The sequence below is a fragment of the Theobroma cacao genome, chromosome 8, assembly GCF_053813885.1.
Source record: "Theobroma cacao isolate CCN51 chromosome 8, ASM5381388v1, whole genome shotgun sequence".
Taxonomy (NCBI): domain Eukaryota; kingdom Viridiplantae; phylum Streptophyta; class Magnoliopsida; order Malvales; family Malvaceae; genus Theobroma; species Theobroma cacao.
Window position 1 is genome coordinate 1,010,294 of NC_142646.1, and position 20,264 is coordinate 1,030,557.

General features: G+C 37.1%; 4 protein-coding genes across 11 annotated transcripts; 2 read left to right on the forward strand and 2 right to left on the reverse strand.

The window, feature by feature from the left end:
* The first annotated feature begins 1,072 nt into the window (after positions 1-1,072).
* Positions 1,073-4,143, forward strand: PEX11A (peroxin 11A). 3 transcript variants are annotated; one of them, XM_088809326.1, is made up of 2 exons: positions 1,073-1,909; positions 4,007-4,143. In XM_088809326.1, the coding sequence occupies exon 1, from the start codon at positions 1,154-1,156 to the stop codon at positions 1,907-1,909; it is 756 nt and encodes a 251-aa protein (XP_088665452.1). In that variant the 5' UTR covers positions 1,073-1,153; the 3' UTR covers positions 4,007-4,143. The 3 variants fall into 3 exon arrangements, with proteins under 3 accessions (XP_088665452.1, XP_007017468.2, XP_007017469.2); XM_007017406.3 differs by lacking the exon at positions 4,007-4,143 and adding an exon at positions 2,573-2,752; XM_007017407.3 differs by lacking the exon at positions 4,007-4,143 and adding an exon at positions 2,088-2,345.
* Positions 4,027-8,072, forward strand: LOC18591346 (Phospholipid/glycerol acyltransferase family protein). 5 transcript variants are annotated; one of them, XM_088809324.1, is made up of 10 exons: positions 4,027-4,536; positions 4,747-4,860; positions 4,983-5,020; positions 5,421-5,485; positions 5,567-5,635; positions 5,832-5,965; positions 6,556-6,696; positions 7,019-7,082; positions 7,487-7,533; positions 7,656-8,072. In XM_088809324.1, the coding sequence occupies exons 1-9, from the start codon at positions 4,027-4,029 to the stop codon at positions 7,504-7,506; spliced, it is 1,155 nt and encodes a 384-aa protein (XP_088665450.1). In that variant the 3' UTR covers positions 7,507-7,533; positions 7,656-8,072. The 5 variants fall into 5 exon arrangements, with proteins under 5 accessions (XP_088665450.1, XP_088665451.1, XP_007017471.2 ...); XM_088809325.1 differs by having other exon boundaries at positions 7,764-8,072; XM_007017409.3 differs by having other exon boundaries at positions 7,487-8,072.
* Positions 8,073-8,334: 262 nt separating this feature from the next.
* On the reverse strand, positions 8,335-11,551 carry LOC18591347 (PPPDE putative thiol peptidase family protein). Its single transcript, XM_007017410.3, has 4 exons — positions 11,209-11,551; positions 9,505-9,757; positions 9,047-9,334; positions 8,335-8,834 (listed from the first exon to the last, which is right to left on the reverse strand). The coding sequence occupies exons 2-4, from the start codon at positions 9,710-9,712 to the stop codon at positions 8,602-8,604; spliced, it is 729 nt and encodes a 242-aa protein (XP_007017472.1). The 5' UTR covers positions 9,713-9,757; positions 11,209-11,551; the 3' UTR covers positions 8,335-8,601.
* Positions 11,552-14,161: 2,610 nt separating this feature from the next.
* Positions 14,162-19,456, reverse strand: JAC1 (J-domain protein required for chloroplast accumulation response 1). 2 transcript variants are annotated; one of them, XM_018126141.2, is made up of 8 exons: positions 18,589-19,456; positions 17,338-18,089; positions 16,732-17,190; positions 16,494-16,555; positions 16,237-16,302; positions 16,068-16,145; positions 15,284-15,460; positions 14,162-14,660 (listed from the first exon to the last, which is right to left on the reverse strand). In XM_018126141.2, the coding sequence occupies exons 1-8, from the start codon at positions 19,062-19,064 to the stop codon at positions 14,622-14,624; spliced, it is 2,109 nt and encodes a 702-aa protein (XP_017981630.1). In that variant the 5' UTR covers positions 19,065-19,456; the 3' UTR covers positions 14,162-14,621. The 2 variants fall into 2 exon arrangements, with proteins under 2 accessions (XP_017981630.1, XP_017981629.1); XM_018126140.2 differs by having other exon boundaries at positions 17,263-18,089; positions 18,589-19,438.
* Positions 19,457-20,264: the final 808 nt, after the last annotated feature.

The window sequence follows — 20,264 nt, forward strand, 5'->3', positions numbered from 1 at the left end:
CATAATGATGTAATCTTACCTTATATTCTATACTAATTATCATTTGTTAAGTATTTTTTAATATTTATAATATTCATACTAATTTGACTTTCTCGTCACTTTTCAATCTTAAGTTATAATATTATAAAACATTATTAAAGTTTTGTCATTAATTGTATTACTCAATTACCAAACAAAAAAATTATTACACAACTATCTTACAACATAATTAATAAATTTAACTTATATGTATTTATTAATCTTTAATTTAATTTAAATATTGATAAAGTGAATATATATTTAACACTTTTCGCATATATAATTAAGTAAATCTCCATCATCATCATAATATAATAAAGCAAATTAAGCTCAGAAGATATAAAAGATAATTCATGATTGCATATGCTAAGCTCTTTTAGTTTTTCTTTTTGATGGTTAATCATGGAAATTTATCTCATGATCAGATCTAATCATCACCATTTATTATGGATTAGTGTGGAGATCATCATCGTTGTCATAATTTGTAGAAACCCAACTTTCTTTTAGTGGTTGAAAGCTATGCAACGGGGGTCAAGATGGTAATTTTAATGGACGAGGCAACCGATTGAAGCAAAGGGGCAAAAAGCCTTTAGGCTGAAGGTCGTATTCAGTTGGTGATGTAGAATGGGTGGGGAGGTGTTTGGCGAGCAGTAGCTTTGCAGGGAAGTTCCTTACCGTTGAGAGAAAGAATCCAAAGTCTCCCCCTCCACCACAAAAATGATAAAAGGTGACTTTGGTGGGTAACTAACGGCTGTTTGACCTGGTCTACCTGATTTCTGGATTGGGCCACAATCACGAAGGCCCATTTATTGATCCAGTCCAAACCCGACTCAGTTTGGAATTTGACCGAGATTGAAAGACGGACTCTGGACTGGTTTATGGCCCAAAGGCCTAAACATTGTTCAGATAGCACTGTGCGCGGGTTTGGCACGCATATCAAAAATAGGCGCCAAGCTGCCGTTTCGTCGCTGACAGAGCCAGTTAACTCCTGCAACCCTTAACAGTATCTAAACGGTGTCGTTTCGATGCTGATAAATTATGAGTACCCCCTTTTTTTCTCATTCTCCGTTGACGCTTGCCTTACCTTCAATATTCTCCTTCTTCTTCTTCTTGCCTTTTGTCTCTCTGAACCGCCATGGATTCAAAAGCTTCAACCGTGGCTCCAACCCAGTCAAAGCCTAAAGAAAAAGACTTCCTGAACCATCTCGAAGCTTACCTCGCCAAGCGAGACGGCGTAGACAAGCTCCTCAAAATCTCTCGTTACGCCACCAAGATCATATTAGCCTCCTCGGTCCTCCCCGAAACGGTCCCACTAACTCGCCGACTCAAGAGCTTCGAGTCGAGCGTCGGACTGAGTCGGAAAGCGTTTCGACTCGGGAAATTTGTTCAAGACGTTAACGCTCTGAGAAACTCCCATTTGGATTCGAAGCAAGAGATTTTCCTCTCAATCATCGCCTACGGCGGCGAGGGTTTATATTATTTCGTCGAACAGTTTATTTGGTTGGCTAAATCAGGATTAATCGACGCCAAACATTCCCGCAATTTGCAAAAGCTCAGTGCTTGGGCTGAGTTCATTGGGTACATAGGAAGTATTAGCCTTAAATTTAGGGATTTAAAGAGGATTAATGAGGATGAGGCGTGTTTGAATTCGAGTATTGAGATTGCGGTTTCGAGAGGAGCAGGCTGTAAGGAAGAAGAAGAAAGGAGAAACAAGTTGAGAGAAAAGAAACTGATGAAGAAACTTTCAGTTGTTCAAGATTTGGCTGATGGGTTAATGGCATTGGCTGATATTCAAGACGGCAAAGGAAGGTTTTCGGATCCTCTTGTGGTGTCTTGCGCTGGACTTTTATCGGCTCTCATTAGTACCCATAAAAATTGGGTTTCTTGCTAGGTATGATCACAAGGAACTTGGTTTTCTTTTCAATTATTATTATTGAATCCTGAGAAGAATTTGGGTTCTCTTGATTTTCATTTCTTTTTACTAATAAATACATATACAGGCAGTGGATTGATATGAATTTGTGCTAAATTCACTCATGAACAAATAATATAGTTGTTGACTATTCCAGGTCACTGAAGCTTGGTGTTTGTTAATGAATTTGAATGTTGGTATATCTATTTGATCTGACTTAGTTTACATGTGTTTGAATTGATTAGTTAGAAGCAAATTCCTTTTAGTATCAAGTAAAGGAAAATATGTTATGATTGTGTTTCGTCATCGGTTTTGCCCCTGTCTAGTTCTTCGATATCTTAGCACAAGTTCTTAAGTCATGAGTTGTAGAGCTTGATAGAATTAAAGGCTTTTGCATGGATTGTTCTTCGTTGGATTTTAATACTTTCAACATTAGTAACTTTGTTATTTGAGGTTGGATATTGACTCCCAATCTCAGAATACACGGTTCTCAGCTACTAAATCCATCTTCCATCGCCTTCCAATCAATTAGCTCTAGATGTCTGGTTAGAATATCGAAAACCAAAAACCATTTTAAGATCATAACTATATCCGATGCTCATTTGGACATTTATTATTAACAATGAACCCCTGGTTTTGTAGTTTGCACCTGTTAGATGGTCAGATAACAGCATAACATAATGTGGAAAGGTACACGCTTGTTGCCATCAAACCATCAACATCCTGAGCTTAGTTAAATTTTTCTACTATTTTTTGCTCAAACATCATCGGAACAGTGACCTTAATGCACTGCAATGAAGTTAATGGCTGCTATTTGTTTCCCTTTCTTCAGTGTGAAATCTGCTTTATTTATAAACTATTCTCGTACTGCAATAAGGATTACATGGAAATTTAATGTACAAAGATTTCGATAACTCGTTTTCTTTATCTTTAAAGGTATACCACCATAGATTAAAAGATTATAGAAGCTATAGTTTCGAGTAAGATCTTGGTGTTCTTCTTTGTTATGTTGGTCTGAAGGTTAATTTGCTCCACATGGTTTAATCATGCATGAATGTTAGGAGTGACACAAGTGTCGGAACCAGGGCTTTCTCTGGGGCATTTCTGTCCTGAGCCCCAAGGTTTACTCATGATTGGGCCTTGAGCTTTAATGTAGCAAGATTCATTTGGATCCTCAGGCCTATCGTAGCACTTTGGGTTTAGTTTATTTAACGAAAGGGTGATTACGCGAGGCGGATAACACCATCTCTTTCTTGATAAGTAAGAAAAACTTTCTCGCTGGAAAGAGACAAAACAGATTATTGTTGGTTTGTGGAAGGAACTCAAGTGGCTTCAGTTAAAGGTTGCTTGGCTAAGCTTATTGAGGAAAAAATAAAACAAGAACCAAACTAAATATGCAACTACACGCAATTCGTCAAATTACAATCAAGCGTAGGTGTAAAAAAAAAAACTGCTGGAGAACGGAAACCGATTCGTTAAGGCGCTAAATCTGCCAAGAAATCTGTGTTTGGACACGTGGCGGCCGATGGAACACCGATCAAAAGGGCAAGCCCTCCCGATTAACAACACGTGGCGTAGTGTAAGTGAGCTTAGGACGAGGGTTACCCAATAGCTGTAGAAGCCGCCAAAGGCGGTCCCCGTTGTACTCTCTCGACGTTGGTATTGGAATCAAATCAAACGGTCAACATCATCGGCATTCCATCAAGCGGCTGCTGGTTGCATCTTGATCGGACCCACCTTTCCCTTCCTGAACGCTCCAAGTCGAAATCACATCCCAGTCCGTATTCATTTTTTTTATTTTTTCAATTTTGGCGCATCAGATTCCCAGCAAACCTGGCCTTCACGAGAGAGCTGGTGGAAGATGGTAGAGACCATGACGCTTTTCCCAGATCTACAAAAAGCCTTCCTTTTAATACCTAAAATCCCCTTTCTTCCTCAAAATGTTCCTAAAAAGATCCAAAATGCCTATCCAATCCAATAGTTTGCCTCTAAATAAATAAAAAAAAATCAGTGATTTTTTTTTTTTTACATAGAGAAGAAAATTATTTGGAACTAACTTGTTTTCCAAATCGTTAGGGTTCTTTCGAAAGTTTAACATGGAGTCCGAACTCAAGGACCTCAATTCAAAACCAGCCAAGACGACTCAAAAACCCGACCCGACCCACGACGATGGCTCCACCAAAGACGACCGACCCCTCCTCAAGTCCGACTCCTCATCCGCCGATACCAACATCCAGGAGCTTGAGAAGAAATTCGCTGCCTATGTACGCAACGACGTGTATGGTACCATGGGACGTGGCAAGCTCCCATTGAAGGAGAAACTCCTACTGGGCATCGCCCTCGTCACTCTGCTCCCTGTCCGCATCGTTCTCGGGATGACTATTTTGGTTTTCTATTACTTGATTTGTAGAGTTTGTACGCTTTTCTTGGCCCCAAATCGGGAGGACGAGCAGGAGGATTACGCACACATGGGCGGGTGGAGGCGAGCCGTGATTGTTCGGTCGGGTCGGTTTTTCTCTAGGGTGATGCTTTTTCTGGTAGGATTTTATTGGATTAACGAAACTCATAGAGATTCAGCAAACACTCAAGAGAACTCAAAAACTGAGGTATGCAATCTTTTTTTTATTTCTTTTTTAAAGTAAGTCATCAAGCCTTGTTTCATACTCGAATTTAATAGCTTTTAAAGAGAATATGTATGACTTCAATCACCCAAACTTCCAATCTTTAATCAATGAACATTTGCATAAAAAAGGTAGTGATTTCTCGATCAATATTATTTGAATTTTTCTATTTTTGGGTGCTTGAATTTTCTTCAGGGTATCAATCAATCAGAAGAGCAAGAAAGACCTGGGGCAATCGTATCAAATCACGTGTCGTATTTAGATATCTTATATCACATGTCCTCTTCTTTTCCAAGCTTTGTTGCCAAGGTCTGTTAACTTAGCCACTCTTCTAGTTTTAATTATCCTATAAAAGGTAAAATTGTGATGGTTTAACTGACATATTTCTGGTTTGGTTTTGTCAATCATAATCTTGGATTTTATTGCTGAAGAGATCAGTAGCTAAAATTCCTTTAGTTGGTCTCATCAGGTGAGTTTATTTTAACCTTGTAAATGTCTCCTGTGGTTTGATTCAAAACGGTGTGCAATTTGGTTGTCATTATTAGCTTTTTGTTTCTTATCAAATCGATAAGTTCTTTCCCATTATAGTAAAACATTTGTACTTTACTTCTCACTGAAGTTCTTAATCAACTAGATTCCTAGCTCATGTTACAGCAATGTCTAGCGTGACCTGTTTATTTCTGAATGCAAATCTTTATTTTTGGGAATGAGTGTTGCTTGCACAAAGGTGTTGTTGATGGCTATATACTTCTTTTGTTCTGTATCGTACCACTTGTCATCTTTTCTCTATGTTGTATGCTGAATTCTTTGGTACAAATAAATTGGTTCCCATTGGAGTGTTGAATGATATTTTGGCTTGTTTCTTACAGCAAATGCCTTGGTTGTGTCTATGTTCAGCGGGAGTCAAAATCATCTGACTTCAAAGGTGTTGCAGGTAAAAGACTCTTGATTTTCATATGTTCTTCACCACTTACTATTGGTCAAAAGTGCAAGTTATAACTGGTCTCTCTTTCAGGTGTTGTGACTGAAAGAGTTTGTGAAGCTCATCAAAATGAATCTGCTCCAATGATGATGCTCTTTCCAGGTTAATCATCTTCTTGATCCAGTATATACATTTATCACATGGTTCAATTCATGGTGTATGCTGTACCCAAATAATGTATGGGTTTCTATGTGCATCTGTAGCTGATATTTCATATCAGTCTAAGCTTCTGTCTTTCCTATGCCTTTACGTTCCCAATTAGTAACAGCTGTTTGATTCATATTCATTTTGACAACAGAAGGAACAACAACAAATGGAGATTTCCTTCTTCCATTCAAGACTGGTGCATTTTTGGCAAGAGCACCTGTGGTGCCAGTTATATTAAGGTATCCATACCAAAGGTTTAGTGTGGCCTGGGATTCAATATCAGGGGTGAGTTTTTCTTAAGCAAATTCAAGATGGCTTTGTGAATATTTTAAAATGAATCTTATTTGATCTATAATTAAGTAGCTGTTGAATGCCTGCAACTGATTACTGGATATTCAAGGTTAATGCATGAGAGATGTTGGTTTGTTCTGTTAGTTGTGAGGTGACGCTCTCATTATTAGGGGTTTCTGATATGAGTCATTTGTGTGCAGTAGAGTTGATATAGGAAGTAGGAATTCTGTGTTAGTTACATTGATATTCTAATGATGGTTTGGAGTTTCTTTAGTACATTTGTATTAAATCTGATAAGTAATTACAATAAGCAATGTTTGTTCCTGTAATTTTTGTTGGGTTTATTGCAGAAGTTTACTGAAGAACTGCTTAATAGTCAAGACAATAATGTGCTTAGATAAATCAAAATGGAAAAACTGGCAAAATGTTATTAAGATAGATGGTTATTTGGAAAATATAAGTATGATTTATTTGCCCCTGCAAGAAAACGTTGAAATTGTTGTGAATAATTTTTATGATAAGTATTTTTTGTATGACATTTTTTCCCTAGTGGTTTTAATGTTGTTCTATATTGTTGTTTGTAGCTGCGTCATGTGGTTTTTCTTCTGTGTCAATTCGTAAATCGCATGGAGGTAACATGGTTACCTGTCTACTACCCCTCACAGCAAGAGAAAGATGATCCAAAACTATATGCTAATAATGTCCGAAGATTGATGGCCAGTGAGGTATGCATATACTATCAACTTGTCTTTTTGAAAAATGTAAAATTTGGTCATGTTTGTCGGAGCCTCTTAGATGTCCCCTACCATCTCCATTGTTACAATGAAAGCTAAAGTAGGCCTTTCAAGAAAAGGTGCAATCCTAACCAGTTAAAGACAAATGTAGCTCCATTGACAGTTATCAGATATCATTTATATATTTCTTGTGCCAAGTGGTCACTAATATGCAGAAGAAAAACCATCTAGTCTTATAGTAAGATGACACTATTACTTGAATCGCCGTTCATTTTAACTTGAGTTTACTTTCTGTTTGCTTTTTTGACTGCAGGGTAACCTGATTCTGTCAGATATCGGACTGGCTGAGAAGCGAACGTATCATGCTGCTCTCAATGGTAATAATAGCCTGCCTAGTGTTTTGCATCAGAAAGACGATTGATAATTTCTTGGCCTTGCTCCCAAATGATATATAGTCTCAGTTGAGTTTTAGTTTCCACCGGTATTTTCATGAATGCACAGACAAACCAAAGGGGTGGTTTCTCTTTCCCCATTTAACTGAAAAAGACGCCATGTGCAGTTATATTGTAACTTCTTTATTCATGGGAACTGTGGCCACTAGATACAGTTTTACGTGTGCTTATGGAACATTTAGTCAGATCATCTGCTATTAAGAGACTCCTGGGCTTTGTTGTCATAAAATACACATTAACAATAAGTTGACTATTAAGTGCCCTTAAAAAAACTTGTATATAGAACTATGCATCTGTAAATCTGAAGTGTCTCTTTCGTGTTCCTGCAGGTTTGTTTTGTCAAAGCTAATTTGGATTCGCCATCTGTATAGTCATTGTATGATTCTATTATTTATGCAAAAGATTAAAATTTTTAAAAAAATCCTAAGCAGAACAAGAGATTTTATTTTCATCAGTTGGAAATATTTTCCTGGAGCTAAACTGCCCGTCTTAAAGCAGGCCTTTGATGTCTATACCTCTTCAGTTACTAGAGATCCAGGAAAGTTTAATTGTGTTCAGTGGAGGGAGCATAGTGTTTTTGCTATTTAAATGTTTTTGCCATTTCAGAGGCATGATTTATAAAGTGCATGGATGAGGGGCAAGGGGGCTCTTCCTCGGTCGCGAACGCTTCTTCCAGTGCTCTGCTGCCACATACATGTGATGAATCTTGAATCCTCCGCAAGTCTTTCATACGTATTCTGGGGCGTAGTAATGTGTATAATTCAGGGTCTCCGGGTACAAGATGGGATCAAATTGTGTGAACATTTGTACATTGGCAGGTTAAGATCATTGACATTGTAGGCAGCCTCCGCGAATCTGACATGAATTTGCTCTATTAAGCAATCCATTCAGTGATGCACTTCTTTCCATGGTTCACCCAAAGACTAAAGGTTCTCGCCGAGATTTTCTTAGACTTAAGGTTCATATTCGGGTTTGGTGTCACGGTTTTTGATCTAATACACAGTCGACTTGAAATGCACAATTCTCCTCCGAGATCGAGACATTTGGGATATGAGTCTAAGTCATTTCTAACTCCCACGGTCCCACCATTATAGGCTGCTATGTGCCGATTACCAGCCCTCAATCCTACGTTGGATTTTAACAAATTAAACAATTACATTGTCGTGCTTCACTGAGAGACCAGAAAATCTATACTACTTTCTCTAATCGTTGATGATCTGTGTCATCATCAGAACCCTGCATTGACAATACAAGGGCCTATTTTGGATAGGAATGGATCAGCATCTTATAAAAATTTTAACAACACATTAGTGTTACATAGACGACAACCTCCTCCACAAAATAGGAAGACAACTCCTAAAGAAATCTTCAATCATTAAAGCTCATGGAGCTTGGCTGCTGAACATTCACTCAGATGCCAAAGGAAACCCCATCCGGTTGTCTCTCACCTTTCCTTCAATAAAACATTGTTCGATCTTTTTGATTCCCATGGTGGTAGGCAGCCTCTTAAGGGTGATTGTAGAAGTAATGAAGACTTCTGTCGCATAGACACTGAAGATAGGCAGCTGAAGGTGCATCTCAGCCTCCTTCGCTCACTATCATATGGTTGATAATTCGGATCGTGCCGCACAACAGAGGTCTTAAGGGCTTCGGGAAGAATGCAGTTGCACATTGAACCTACGATTAAAAAGATGAGGTAAGTTATTGGAATTGTGGACATATCAGAGGGATAAGGAAAGCAACAAGAACACTAGCAAAAAAAAAAAAAAACAAGAAAACTAGCATGCACCATATCAAGAAAATGCTTGAAACAAACTCAGCTTTGTGTAAGTGATATAAGAAACGACTATCATTTCAATCTTGCTAGTGGTGGGATGTTGTAAGCGTACCTATTTTAGCCAGTCTATTTACCCATTTAGGAATGTGTTTCCCAGTAAGCTTGTGACAAATATCCTTGCAGAAATGGTTGCAATTCTTGACGATCAAGTGATACGTATCTCCGTTGTACCTTGCCGAATTACGCTCCATGAATTCCCTTACTTGGATAGGGTCCAGTGATGTGGTCCCAATGAATATTGACTTCCTGAACTTGAAACCCGGGCATTGTCGTGGTTCAACCTCAAATACACCACTGGTTGGATAGTCATGAGCTCCAAACGCATATTCCACGCCATAAACTGTACAGTGTGGGTTGGGATCAGAAAAGCTAAACTAGGACTCAAAACCAGATAACAATATTATGCGAAAGAATTGTCAAGTCCATCTTTCATAAATTAAATTTAAGTGCACTGAATGATATTATGAATAGAAAAGGGCAAAAGCATACAGTAAACTTAATCAAGCCTACCTTCCACACCAGAATGAAAGATACCAAGGCCAGCCCAGTAGAAATAGCCATTCATGGGTGTTAGGTCATACACATTGAGATACACTGGTGCACTGCCTGGATCAAAACTAGCTGGCTTCACCTTTGGAAACAAACAACGAGAGGCTGATTTGTTTTTCAAAAGACGTGGCACCACAGATTTCCATCTCTTCTTTGATTGAAAATCCATATTTCTTCAATTGTAAGACCAGATTTCAATTAATGCCTATACCACCTGGGGAAATATTAGCAAGAATTAGCTATTTATGCAAAGCACATTATTACAAAATCATGAGAGAGGCAAAACCAAGAGAGCAAAGGGATACTGGAAAAGAAGAAAAGGAGATTAGAGACCAAATGTGTCTTAAAGACGTAACTACAGATTATAGCAATTGCCGTCTTTGTGTTGGCTCTTGAACACTCTTAGTAGAATTCAATGCTCTCATACTCAAAGATTGCAACAGATGGTCTAGTTATAGCACATCACATCTTTAAAAGTATTTTTATACCTAAGACAACCCATTGGGTGGAGATATCATAATAATGTAATCGAGGTGTAAGCACTTAGCATATAAAAGCAGCATATCCAGCGTCATGAACTAACATTTCAGATATCCCTTAGTTTCATCTACTGAAATTTGAGATCCCTCTAATGAAATTCAATGACAAACATCGAGCAACAGAACTGTTCCCAAGCATGTTAAGGGTCATCTAAGATTCAAGAGGTATGGATTTTGCTCGACAGAGAATGAATGGAACAACTCAAATACAAAGAGAAGCATACTGCTTCATCATAGGACAAAGATTGATTGTAGAAACCATCTTTATCATCATTATACTTAAACAATTAGGAAACAGTCTATAAACTTAAAAGATAACAATCATGATTATCAACAGTGATAAAGAGAGAAAAAGAAGCAAGGCTCAAGTCAAAAGCTTCAACAATCCTAAGTTCCAATCCAACAACTTGAAAATGGCGAAATCAAACTATAAAAAAAATGGTTAAACAGTAATCAAACTACAGCATGCAAAACTCCAAAGCTAGCTAATTAACCCTTCATTTTAGATAGAAACTACACAAATACCACAACTTTCCTCCAAAACTCATTTTCTTTTTTGCTAGGAAGATAGAAATCACATAGCCAGGAAGAAAAGAACAAAAGGAAACCAATACAGCATGATTCAAACTTAGCAATGAAAAGAAGTTAAAGGTAAAATGTTAATAAGAACAAAAATAGTAGCTTTTAGCGTTAAGTTCAACCATCAAAGTCCTGCATTTTCCCATATTCATCTCCTGATGAGCTAGATATTCAATGCATTACTCAAAGCATATTAAAATTGTTCTATATTATTATATTTGGAAAACAAAAAAAAAGGGGGTAATCTTAATTGGTACTCCATGAAAAGCAAGAAGTGGTTAAAATTCAAAGAGAATAGATTTCATAAGGAAGAAGAGAATCACTTCAGATCTACTCGAAACCGTTCATAACCACAAGGAATATGAAAAGAACAGAAACTAAAACAATAAATCAGACAAAACAACAACAATGTAATAGATCAGACAGATTTAAAACCTTATTTCCAACAAATGATCCTACCCAAAAACACAAAAGCAGAAAAAAGAAAACATTTTTTGTTTTCGAAAAGAAACAAAGCGAAGAGAAAAATGGAAAACAGAGATCCTACAGATTCAGAGAAGAAGGCCAATTAGCGTCCAACGAAAACCAACCGCCATTACAAAAAATCGAAGCCAGCTGGCATTTGAAACGACTATGGGTGGTGAACGGAGGAAAAACAAAAGCAGAAGATGATATAACAAAAGAGAGAAAGATAAGCTTGAAGCCCCCTTTTGAAAACTGGAAAGCTCTGAAAAGGATTAAAAAAGAAGAAGAAGAAGAAGAATAGGCAAAGCCATATTCTTTCTCTCTTTCTTTTCTCCTTTCGGTCTCTCCCTTCTCTCCCTCCTGTCTCTATCTGTCTCTCTCTCTCTCTCTTTCCCAATCTTCTTTTTTTATTTTTCACCCCGCTGCTCAATACTGCCAAGCTTTCTTTCGGATATATTACTGTTTTTTCACTTTTTCTTTTCTTTTCTTTTCTTTTTTAATTCCCCTGCCAAGGAAAAGAACATGGTTTTTTTTTTAATTTTTTATTTATTTTAATCCCAAATAAAGTACTAATTTCGATTCTATTGAACACTACTATTCTCCACTTTTTGTCTTTCTCTCATGTAGAATATTTTATCTACATCTTATCTTATCAATTACTATATCAATACATTTTCATTATCAAAAACCCATTTTTAGTACAATTGGAACTAATAAATTAACATCATATCTCTTTCTTTTATTGAAAACATGCTTAATTACTGATTTATGATGAAATTTGATGTATTAGTGTTAATATCATTGAAAACAGTTAAATTCGTCACGATAAAATATATCAACTAAAATTTTTATATAAATATAAGAATTGACTTAAAATTATGTATTTTTTTTAAATAGTATTTTTGTAACTTATCCTAATATGCTATTTGGAAAACCAAAGCTTATCTAAATCAAAAAATTTCAACTTTCTATTAATTGGACATGTGGTGGGGCTTCACTTAATTGGGCCAATTAACACATAAATATAAAATCTTAGGGTTGTCTTCGGTTGGGAAATTATTAGTAAATTGAGATATCTTGTCAATTTTCTTATATTGGAAAAAAGACAAGTTGGAGAAATTATGAAAGACGGCAAAGCTCGTGCAAGTATTAATTGATTTTTATTAAATATATATTTTTTATTTTCACTTCACACATGTCTTTCTCATAGGATGCTGACGCACGTGTGTGCCACCTGCGGCATCCCATAGTTTCCAGCAGTTTGTCCCCCTCATTAACGTGAGAGATCTCTAGCTGTAAATGAGTAAATTGAGTTGACTTCATTTTCCGACCAATCCCTTTCTCTTCCACGTCTTCATATGTTCCAAACGCGTAATGACGACAATAACACGAGGATAATTCCATTCTATCCCCTTTTCTCTATTCGAAATTAGGGTAAATTTTATCTATATCCTCGTAATTTTAAATTTTTTTCCACATATTATTTATGTTTTTTTAATTGATCTTTTATAGAAGAATTTTATTTTTGAAAAAAGTTACCCAGATAATTTGTCTTAATAAAATTTTATCGAATGAAATTGACAGTATAATTTTTTTAAAAAACAGAATTTACGTACAGAAATTAATTCAAAAATGTTAAGTAAGTAGACAGGATTTATCTTTTGGAATTTTATACGAATATAGTCAAACCCTTTGTATGATTTATTTAGAAGATGATGAATCAAGAATGGGTCTAGCAAGTTAGATAGATGGATTCATGGTTTCCAATAACAAGAACACTATTATGGTTATACATTTATTTGTTTAGGTCTATACTCTAATGTAGTAGCAATGAAAGACAAACACTATGGATAGATAGCCTAATAGAAAGAAAGAATGCCAGCTACTCCTTGCAGAGAGGTACAGTTGTTTTTTTGTGGCTTGTGTCTACCTCTTTAAAAGGCTTTCATGTGTCTTCAGTATTTCCTTTTCATGGCTCTATTTTACCATGCTAGCCTTTCTTCCTCTCCCCCTCCTTCTCTCTCGAACGAATAAGGAATGGTACCATGTTATTCAAACAGCATAAAAGTTTGTACAGTAGATTTGGTGTAATTTAGTTGTCCAAGACAAATCCCATGCACCAACTTGTCATGATCACTTCAAGGTTATTATTACTGGTTCAAATAGGTAAAAATGTCAAAAAAAAAAAAAAAGCTCTACTTTTTTTCAAAGTTTTTACTGTAAGCACAAAGGGAATGGGCAAAGGGTTAAGGTACAAAAATTCTGGCTCAGAGTCATGTGGTAGTGCCGAAGAAGGCAAATGTTTTTTTCCACAAGGGGGATAAAACGACAAGCAAGTAATGGTCAAAACGCATGAAAGTTGCGGAGAGTGAGAAAGGGGTAAGAGCTATCTGACCTCTTCCCACGCATTGTTGCAGGCTCTGATCACATGGAGCCAAAATGCACCCGACCTGGTGGACCCTTTCTTTTCATCATCTCATCATAAGTTTTTCCATTTAATTAAAAGATTGGGATAATGGATAATCCTTTTAAGATTCGATTTTCATGGTTTTATTGGTAATGCTTTTCAGGTTGTAAGTCAGTGGTCATGATGTGGTACCGAGCTGGAATGTTATAGATTTCATTTCAAAACAAGAGGAAACAGGAGAGACAAGTTTCCATTTTGCTCATAATTCAATGGTCAATACCCATACAAATACTGAGTCGTGAATTCATATTGACTGTGTATTATCGAGAGATTTAATAAGTAACATACAGACATTGGTATAGATCGTGACACCTCGAAGATCTTTTCATCTTTGTGTAAAAATGGTTGTAAAAACTGCTCTTTTTTTTGTTGTTTGGCTATGCCAGGAAGACAGGTAAATAGAACACGAAGGATTGACCAACCGTACTCCACCTTTATATTCTTTTTAGGCGACAGTGTTCAAACAACAATGACCAATGTGCACAATCCCTTTCACTTTTTTCTGTGCTAAACTGCAAATGAATAGGTCCAAAGGAAGTGAAAAATGAATCAAGCCATGGTCTTGTGGTGGCATGGGCTCAAATGATTACTAGATTTTGAATTCAAAAAGAAATTCCGACCAAAAGACAAGTAGCTAAAGAAAGAAGATCAGGCTGGGGACTCAAAACCCCATTTTTCTTCCCCCATGGAAAGTACCTGTATCTCCCTTCTTTTTGCTTATTCTTTGAGTGTAACACTGAACAACCTCGTGGGAAACTTGGGGACTTTGTCAAACCTAATCTTCAGGGCATTCCAAATATTGGGTGTGGGATAGACGGGTTTCCAAGCTGTTACCATACTTACACAACCTATAAAGAAAACAAGATGGATTAATCCTGTGCATGCATTCCAATTCTACCCCAAGCTGTTACCATATTTACACAAAACAAGATGGATTAATCCTGTGCATGCATTCCACTGATACTAAGCACCTAACTTTTCATCCTTTGTCTGATTGATGGAAACGTGGCGTTCGAGCAAACAGTGAATCAGACCGAACCAAGTGAGTTGAAATGAGTCCATGCATCCTGAAATTGCAAGAGGTACTAATCAGGCATTGCATTGTCTTACCACTATAGGCGTATCACAGGGAACATGCTGAAACCAAAATTTTGTCTTGCGACCATGGATGTTTAAACATAAGCACATGGAAACATTTGACATGTCTTGTTTTGATGATAGTTGCAGCTCAAGGGTTCTTCCGAGGTGAAAAATGATGCTGGCTAAAAGATTAACAAGAGCCTAAACTTGACAAATTTGAATGCTATTTGTCCAGATAAGAAGAAATGCTGGCCGGCTAAACAGATTGTGGGCGAGCAACCGGTCATCCCATGTGCATGAAATTTCAGCTTGTGAAGGTCCAGTTGTCTAAACTTGTTGATTGTTTGAAGTACAATTATTGGTATGAAAAAGATTTGGTAGGCCAGCACCAGCACGATGAACAACTTTCTAAGTTGTTCTTTTACTTCTATAGTCACCAAGAACTTCTAGACATGATGAAAATTTTCATGACAGTACAAATATGAAAGACCATTAAGTAAGAATTATAAAGATAACTTCTCTATCAGATCAAAATGACACCATTGAAAGGAAAGAAGTACTAAAAACATATCAATACGTGACTAAATGTTTACACAAATTTATGCATTACCTGCAGAATATCGAATACTTTTTCTGCAATGTATTTTTGGTCCGAGGCCACACCCTTCTGCTGTAGCTTATCCGGATGTAGACACAGTAAAGCTTTTTGGTATGATCTTTTCACAGCAGGTCCTTCAATTATGTCAACAAGGGGAACTGTCTTCCAACCACTACCGGGCCAAAGAACCTGTGCATACAACCTATGTTAGTCTTTTAGAGACAAAAGAAAGTTATTTACATTGGCCTCAGGATCACAGAAAATAGTTCCGATAATTTGTTCCCTTTGATGAGTGAAAATATTCCTTAATCCTGGCCAAAAGAGGATCTCTTACCACTCTTTATCCGTGTTATGAACAGTTTACATGGGGGTGACTTCCTTATTGAAATACTGAAACAGACTTGAAGCACCATAAAATGTAATATCCTTGGCAAACTGTGTAACTTTCATCCTATGTGACTTTGCCTAAAGTTTTCGAATATTTTAGGGCATTTTCCTTTATTGAACCATGATAAGTAAGTTACTGTTGGCAAGAGGCAATTGTGAGTTCTAAGTATTTAATGAGCAACATGAAAACATTGGTTTACCCACTGACCAGCATGTGAAACTCTTTTCACTTCAGAAGTTAAAATAGAGATTCATGAAAAAAGATATAATTTCTTAGGTGCCCCAGAGAGTTGGGTAGTAATTCAGGGGAAGTTTACCATTGCTGGCCTGCATACTCTTGGAGATTGACACGGGAGATAGCTTTACTTGAGAATAGATAATGATTGAAGTTGGATCCATTACTACTTACATATTGTAAGGTTGACAACAGTGAACGAATATTTCCTTGCTTTCCATTTGACCATTGCCGTATTTTAGCATCAATGACCTGCATTAAACGAGTAGCCAGCTGAAAAATGTGAAGCAACATGGGTGTTTGTGCAGATAGTTATAACTGTATTTAGTGTACTCTATGTTACCTGGAGGGCTTCCGGATCAATGCCAAGTTGTGGCAAAATTTTCGCTTCTGGTGTCAGGTCTTCTATCTGTTCATAAGCCAGAGCGCACCAGCTCATTAGGGGTTCAGTTTAAAATTTCAGATTCTTAATACCATTGAAAGTGTATGTGGAATCATAATTAAATTTCCAGACCAACCATTATACAGGAAATTTAGAAATAGATGAAAAGCCAAAGAATATGACATCAGTACAGTTTTCAAAATAGATAAATCGCATACCAAAAAGTTTGCCTCAAATGAATCTGCTGGATCTTCAACAACAGTCTTGGAGCCATCAGAGACTGATGCCAACAGAATGAGTGGATAATTAGTATTGAACATTCGAAAATTCATAGTGTACTAATTGAAAGAAATATCACATGATATATATGTTAAAAGATTTGATCTGTTCAGGGAAATGCAGAGAGAAGTGATAAGTAGCAGTTCATGACAGTAGTTAAAGAATAGATGAGCTTACTGGTATCTTTTACTGAGCTATTGACATTCTTTTCCGATGCACCGTTAGTAGGAATATCTGAAGATGATTTCTTCTTTTGCATGTTAGTCATGTGAATTTTCTCATCCCTTTCAGTCATGCTAATACTCGGTTCATTCTCTGGCATGACAGTATCTCTTTCCTTCTGTCTAGAGCTATGACTCTCAGAGACAGTGCTTGATCTAGGTTTTGATGAAGCATCCTGGTTGAAAATTTTGATGAATTCTTTGACCTTTCCTCTAACTCTGCCTTTTCCATTATCCCATGAGTTCATAGGGGAACCCTTTACGCTTGTTTTACTAGCTTCCACATTGTTGGAAGTTGCCTTTTTCTTCACATCTTGTTTCTTGATGCTTTTACCATCTAGAATTTCAGATAACTTTTTGGCACTCTTCTTGGAAATTTCTTTCGTTCGAGCATTTTTAGTTATCTCATAATTACCTGCATGTATAGAAGAAATTGTGTGAGAAACAAGAACATCAGCAGCAACACGTCATGTGGAATATGACTCACCTTTTTTATCATAATCATCATTGTCGTCCAAAAGCAAATTCAGAGGTTTTGACTGAGGCTTGTGAGTTTCTTTACCTACTGCAGAAACTTCTATCTGAGGAAGGGAACAATGGGTTTTTTCTTCTCCTCCTGAACTGCGCAAGACAGTGTCACCAGAAACATTCTTATTAGAACTCTTAAGGCTGCTTATGGTTTCTGAGTCAGCCATGGGAATGTTGTCTTCCTCAATAATTCGACTTGGTTCTGCATCGCCATTTCTTGAATCAATAAGAGAGCCATTTTCATTTTTCCCATGTTCTACTCCAAAAGATTTACCATTTCTTGACATTCTATCAGTAGAGCCATCATTCAATTTTGCTTTCGGCTCCATTGCTATACTTTTACAGCCGATCCATCCATTAGCACTTGAGCACCTCTGCAGTTTATCCTTTTCTTTGTGTCTATCGTTTCCCCTTAGAGGAATGGCTAACGGTAAGCCTCCTTTGTCTGCCCATTTGTATATTGAGAAGTGAAAGTGGCTGCCATTTATTGTAATCTCTGAACTATCTGAATTGCATTTTGTTTCTGTTTCATCATACTTACTCAAGTTTGTTGACTCCTCGCTACCAGTAGATAACTCCCGTGACAAAGCACTAAACCGATTAGATGTTTGAAAATAATTTCTCAGTTCCTCTTTATCTTGATTTGCTTGGCCTGAGAATCTAGACAGAGGAGAATAGGCATAATAACTTGAACCATCTGAAGAGCCATCCTTGCACCTATACGTGCTACGAGTAGGGGAGCCAAATGTGGGGAGGTCCATTCCTTTGTTCAATTGGGGAGGAAGGCTGGGAAGTTCAAGGCAGCAGAAGTAAGCCATTGGCAGAACCCATGGAAACAGATTCACATCAAACTTAAACAATAAACAATGCACACAAAAAATAAACTGAACAATCCTTCAACACTTGAAGAGATTTGATTTGCCCTCAATGAATCAACAACACAAGATAAGAAAATAAAGGGCATGAATCAACAACAAGAATGAACTGGTTTTTTTAGCATATAATAGCATGTGTCAGAATGTACAGATGCAACCAAAACATGAAAGATGCTAATGCATTTGAAAACTAGAAGATCCAACATAACTAAGAAACTGAAAAAAAAGAACAGACAAAAAGATTTTTTTTTTTTAATTTGATCTCTGTCAGGTCTAAGTGTATGGTATTGGTAAGAAGTGAGTTATGGCAGTTTCTGAACTGTAACTAATCCTGCATTTCTAAGCTATTGTCTTTTGTATTATCTAGTAATGATAAGAAAATTTGAAGGCCAAAACAGGTGAAGCAGAACCTGAATTGAGCAGGAATCGAACTCCCAAAAGGTTCGAGCTTGGGTGGCAATGGCCTAGCCGGACTCAATAACTGCGAACCTGGTGCAAACGGGTCCTTCATCTCATACTTTCTAGGAGAAGAACTCGAAGACTCGTTCCCTCTGAAAATATCATCGAAGAAATCATTTCTCGAGTTTCTGCTCCGGCTGCTCATCACTTCTTCACCGAACACGGGCTTTTCGCTTAAACCAGACCACGGATTCGGTGATGCAGCAGCCGTTTCCTCACTTCTTCTGAAACCAGATGAACCCGTGATTTCGCCAAAACTGTACCGTGTCTCTTGAATCGATGACCTCCTGGGCGGACCACCAAAGACATCGCTAAAATCTATGTCTGAGTTTCTACCTGGACTCTTCGGACCAGAACTCGAGTCCACGAATGTCTTTTCAGGACTACAGCTTAAAAGAACGCTTTCTCTCTGTGAAAACCTCTGCATCTTCAAAATTGGCGGGAAAGCTCGGTGACGTTTTATAAACTGTCAAAACGGGGTTAGAATATGTAACCTGAATCAAATTGCAGAGAGAAAGTGAACATGTTGAGGAATTTAGATGAGTAGATAGAAAAGAAACGAAAGTACAAGGAAGGAAGGAAGCAGAAGAAAAAGACAGGGTGGGGGTTATATGTTCGTGAGGTTTAGCAAGGATTGGAAGCCACAAAAGCTGAAGTGGATTGTCTATTTGTCTGTGGATAAGAGTAGGAAAAACGCCAAAACAATGCAAAGGCGTAGGGTGGGGGAACAGATGTTAAGTCTATTTTGTCATTCAGTGAACAATTGTCAAAAATTCTCTTGGTGACGGTTATTCAAACATTTTTTGTGATTCAAGGTTGATTCTGAGTTCGTTTTCCGCCATGTCGAGTCATATCGACAGCCTGGTATCATGTCTTTCCTCTTCTAGCCCCCGGAATCTGCCTGGTTTTATTTTATTTCGGGAATAAGGAAAACAACCCTGTCTTGGCTAATTGATGAAATGCCCGGACAAGATTTATTTGCCATTAATTTGGGTTTCAGTTGCATCCTTTCCAGGGCCTACCTTTGAATGCAAAATGCCTTCAGATTCAGATCCAATTGGCAAGAGTGCAAATGACAGTTTATTTAGAATGAGATTACCGGTCCTGAGTAGGTTGTGAGTGGTCGCTTTAGAAATTTACAATTACGATAACAACGTCTTATTAAGGAGTTCGGAAACATCTCATCCACAAGTCTTCTTCCCACCATGGTTCGGTACACCAAACTAAGGTTGCTTTGGATACTTAAATAAGTACAACAGCAACGTTCCAATGAAATGTGATTGTTACAGAATTTATAATTACGATAACTTCGTTGTATAAAGAGATGCAAGAAATATGTCGTATATGTGTCTTCCCATCATAATTCATTATATTAAATTAAAATTACAAATGATACTTTATAGATATAACGGTAACATCGTGATTGTTAAGAAAATGGTTACTGTTTATAACAATTCGTCTTAATCATTATTATTTTTATAATAAAATAACATTTTCGATGGGGAAGAATTAAATGGCTAGAAATAAGTTGTACACCCACGATACCAAATTCAGCCTAAAGAGAGAAAAGTCCATAAGAATTATAATAAAAAAAAGCTTATGATAGAATATGAAATATTGTGGATAT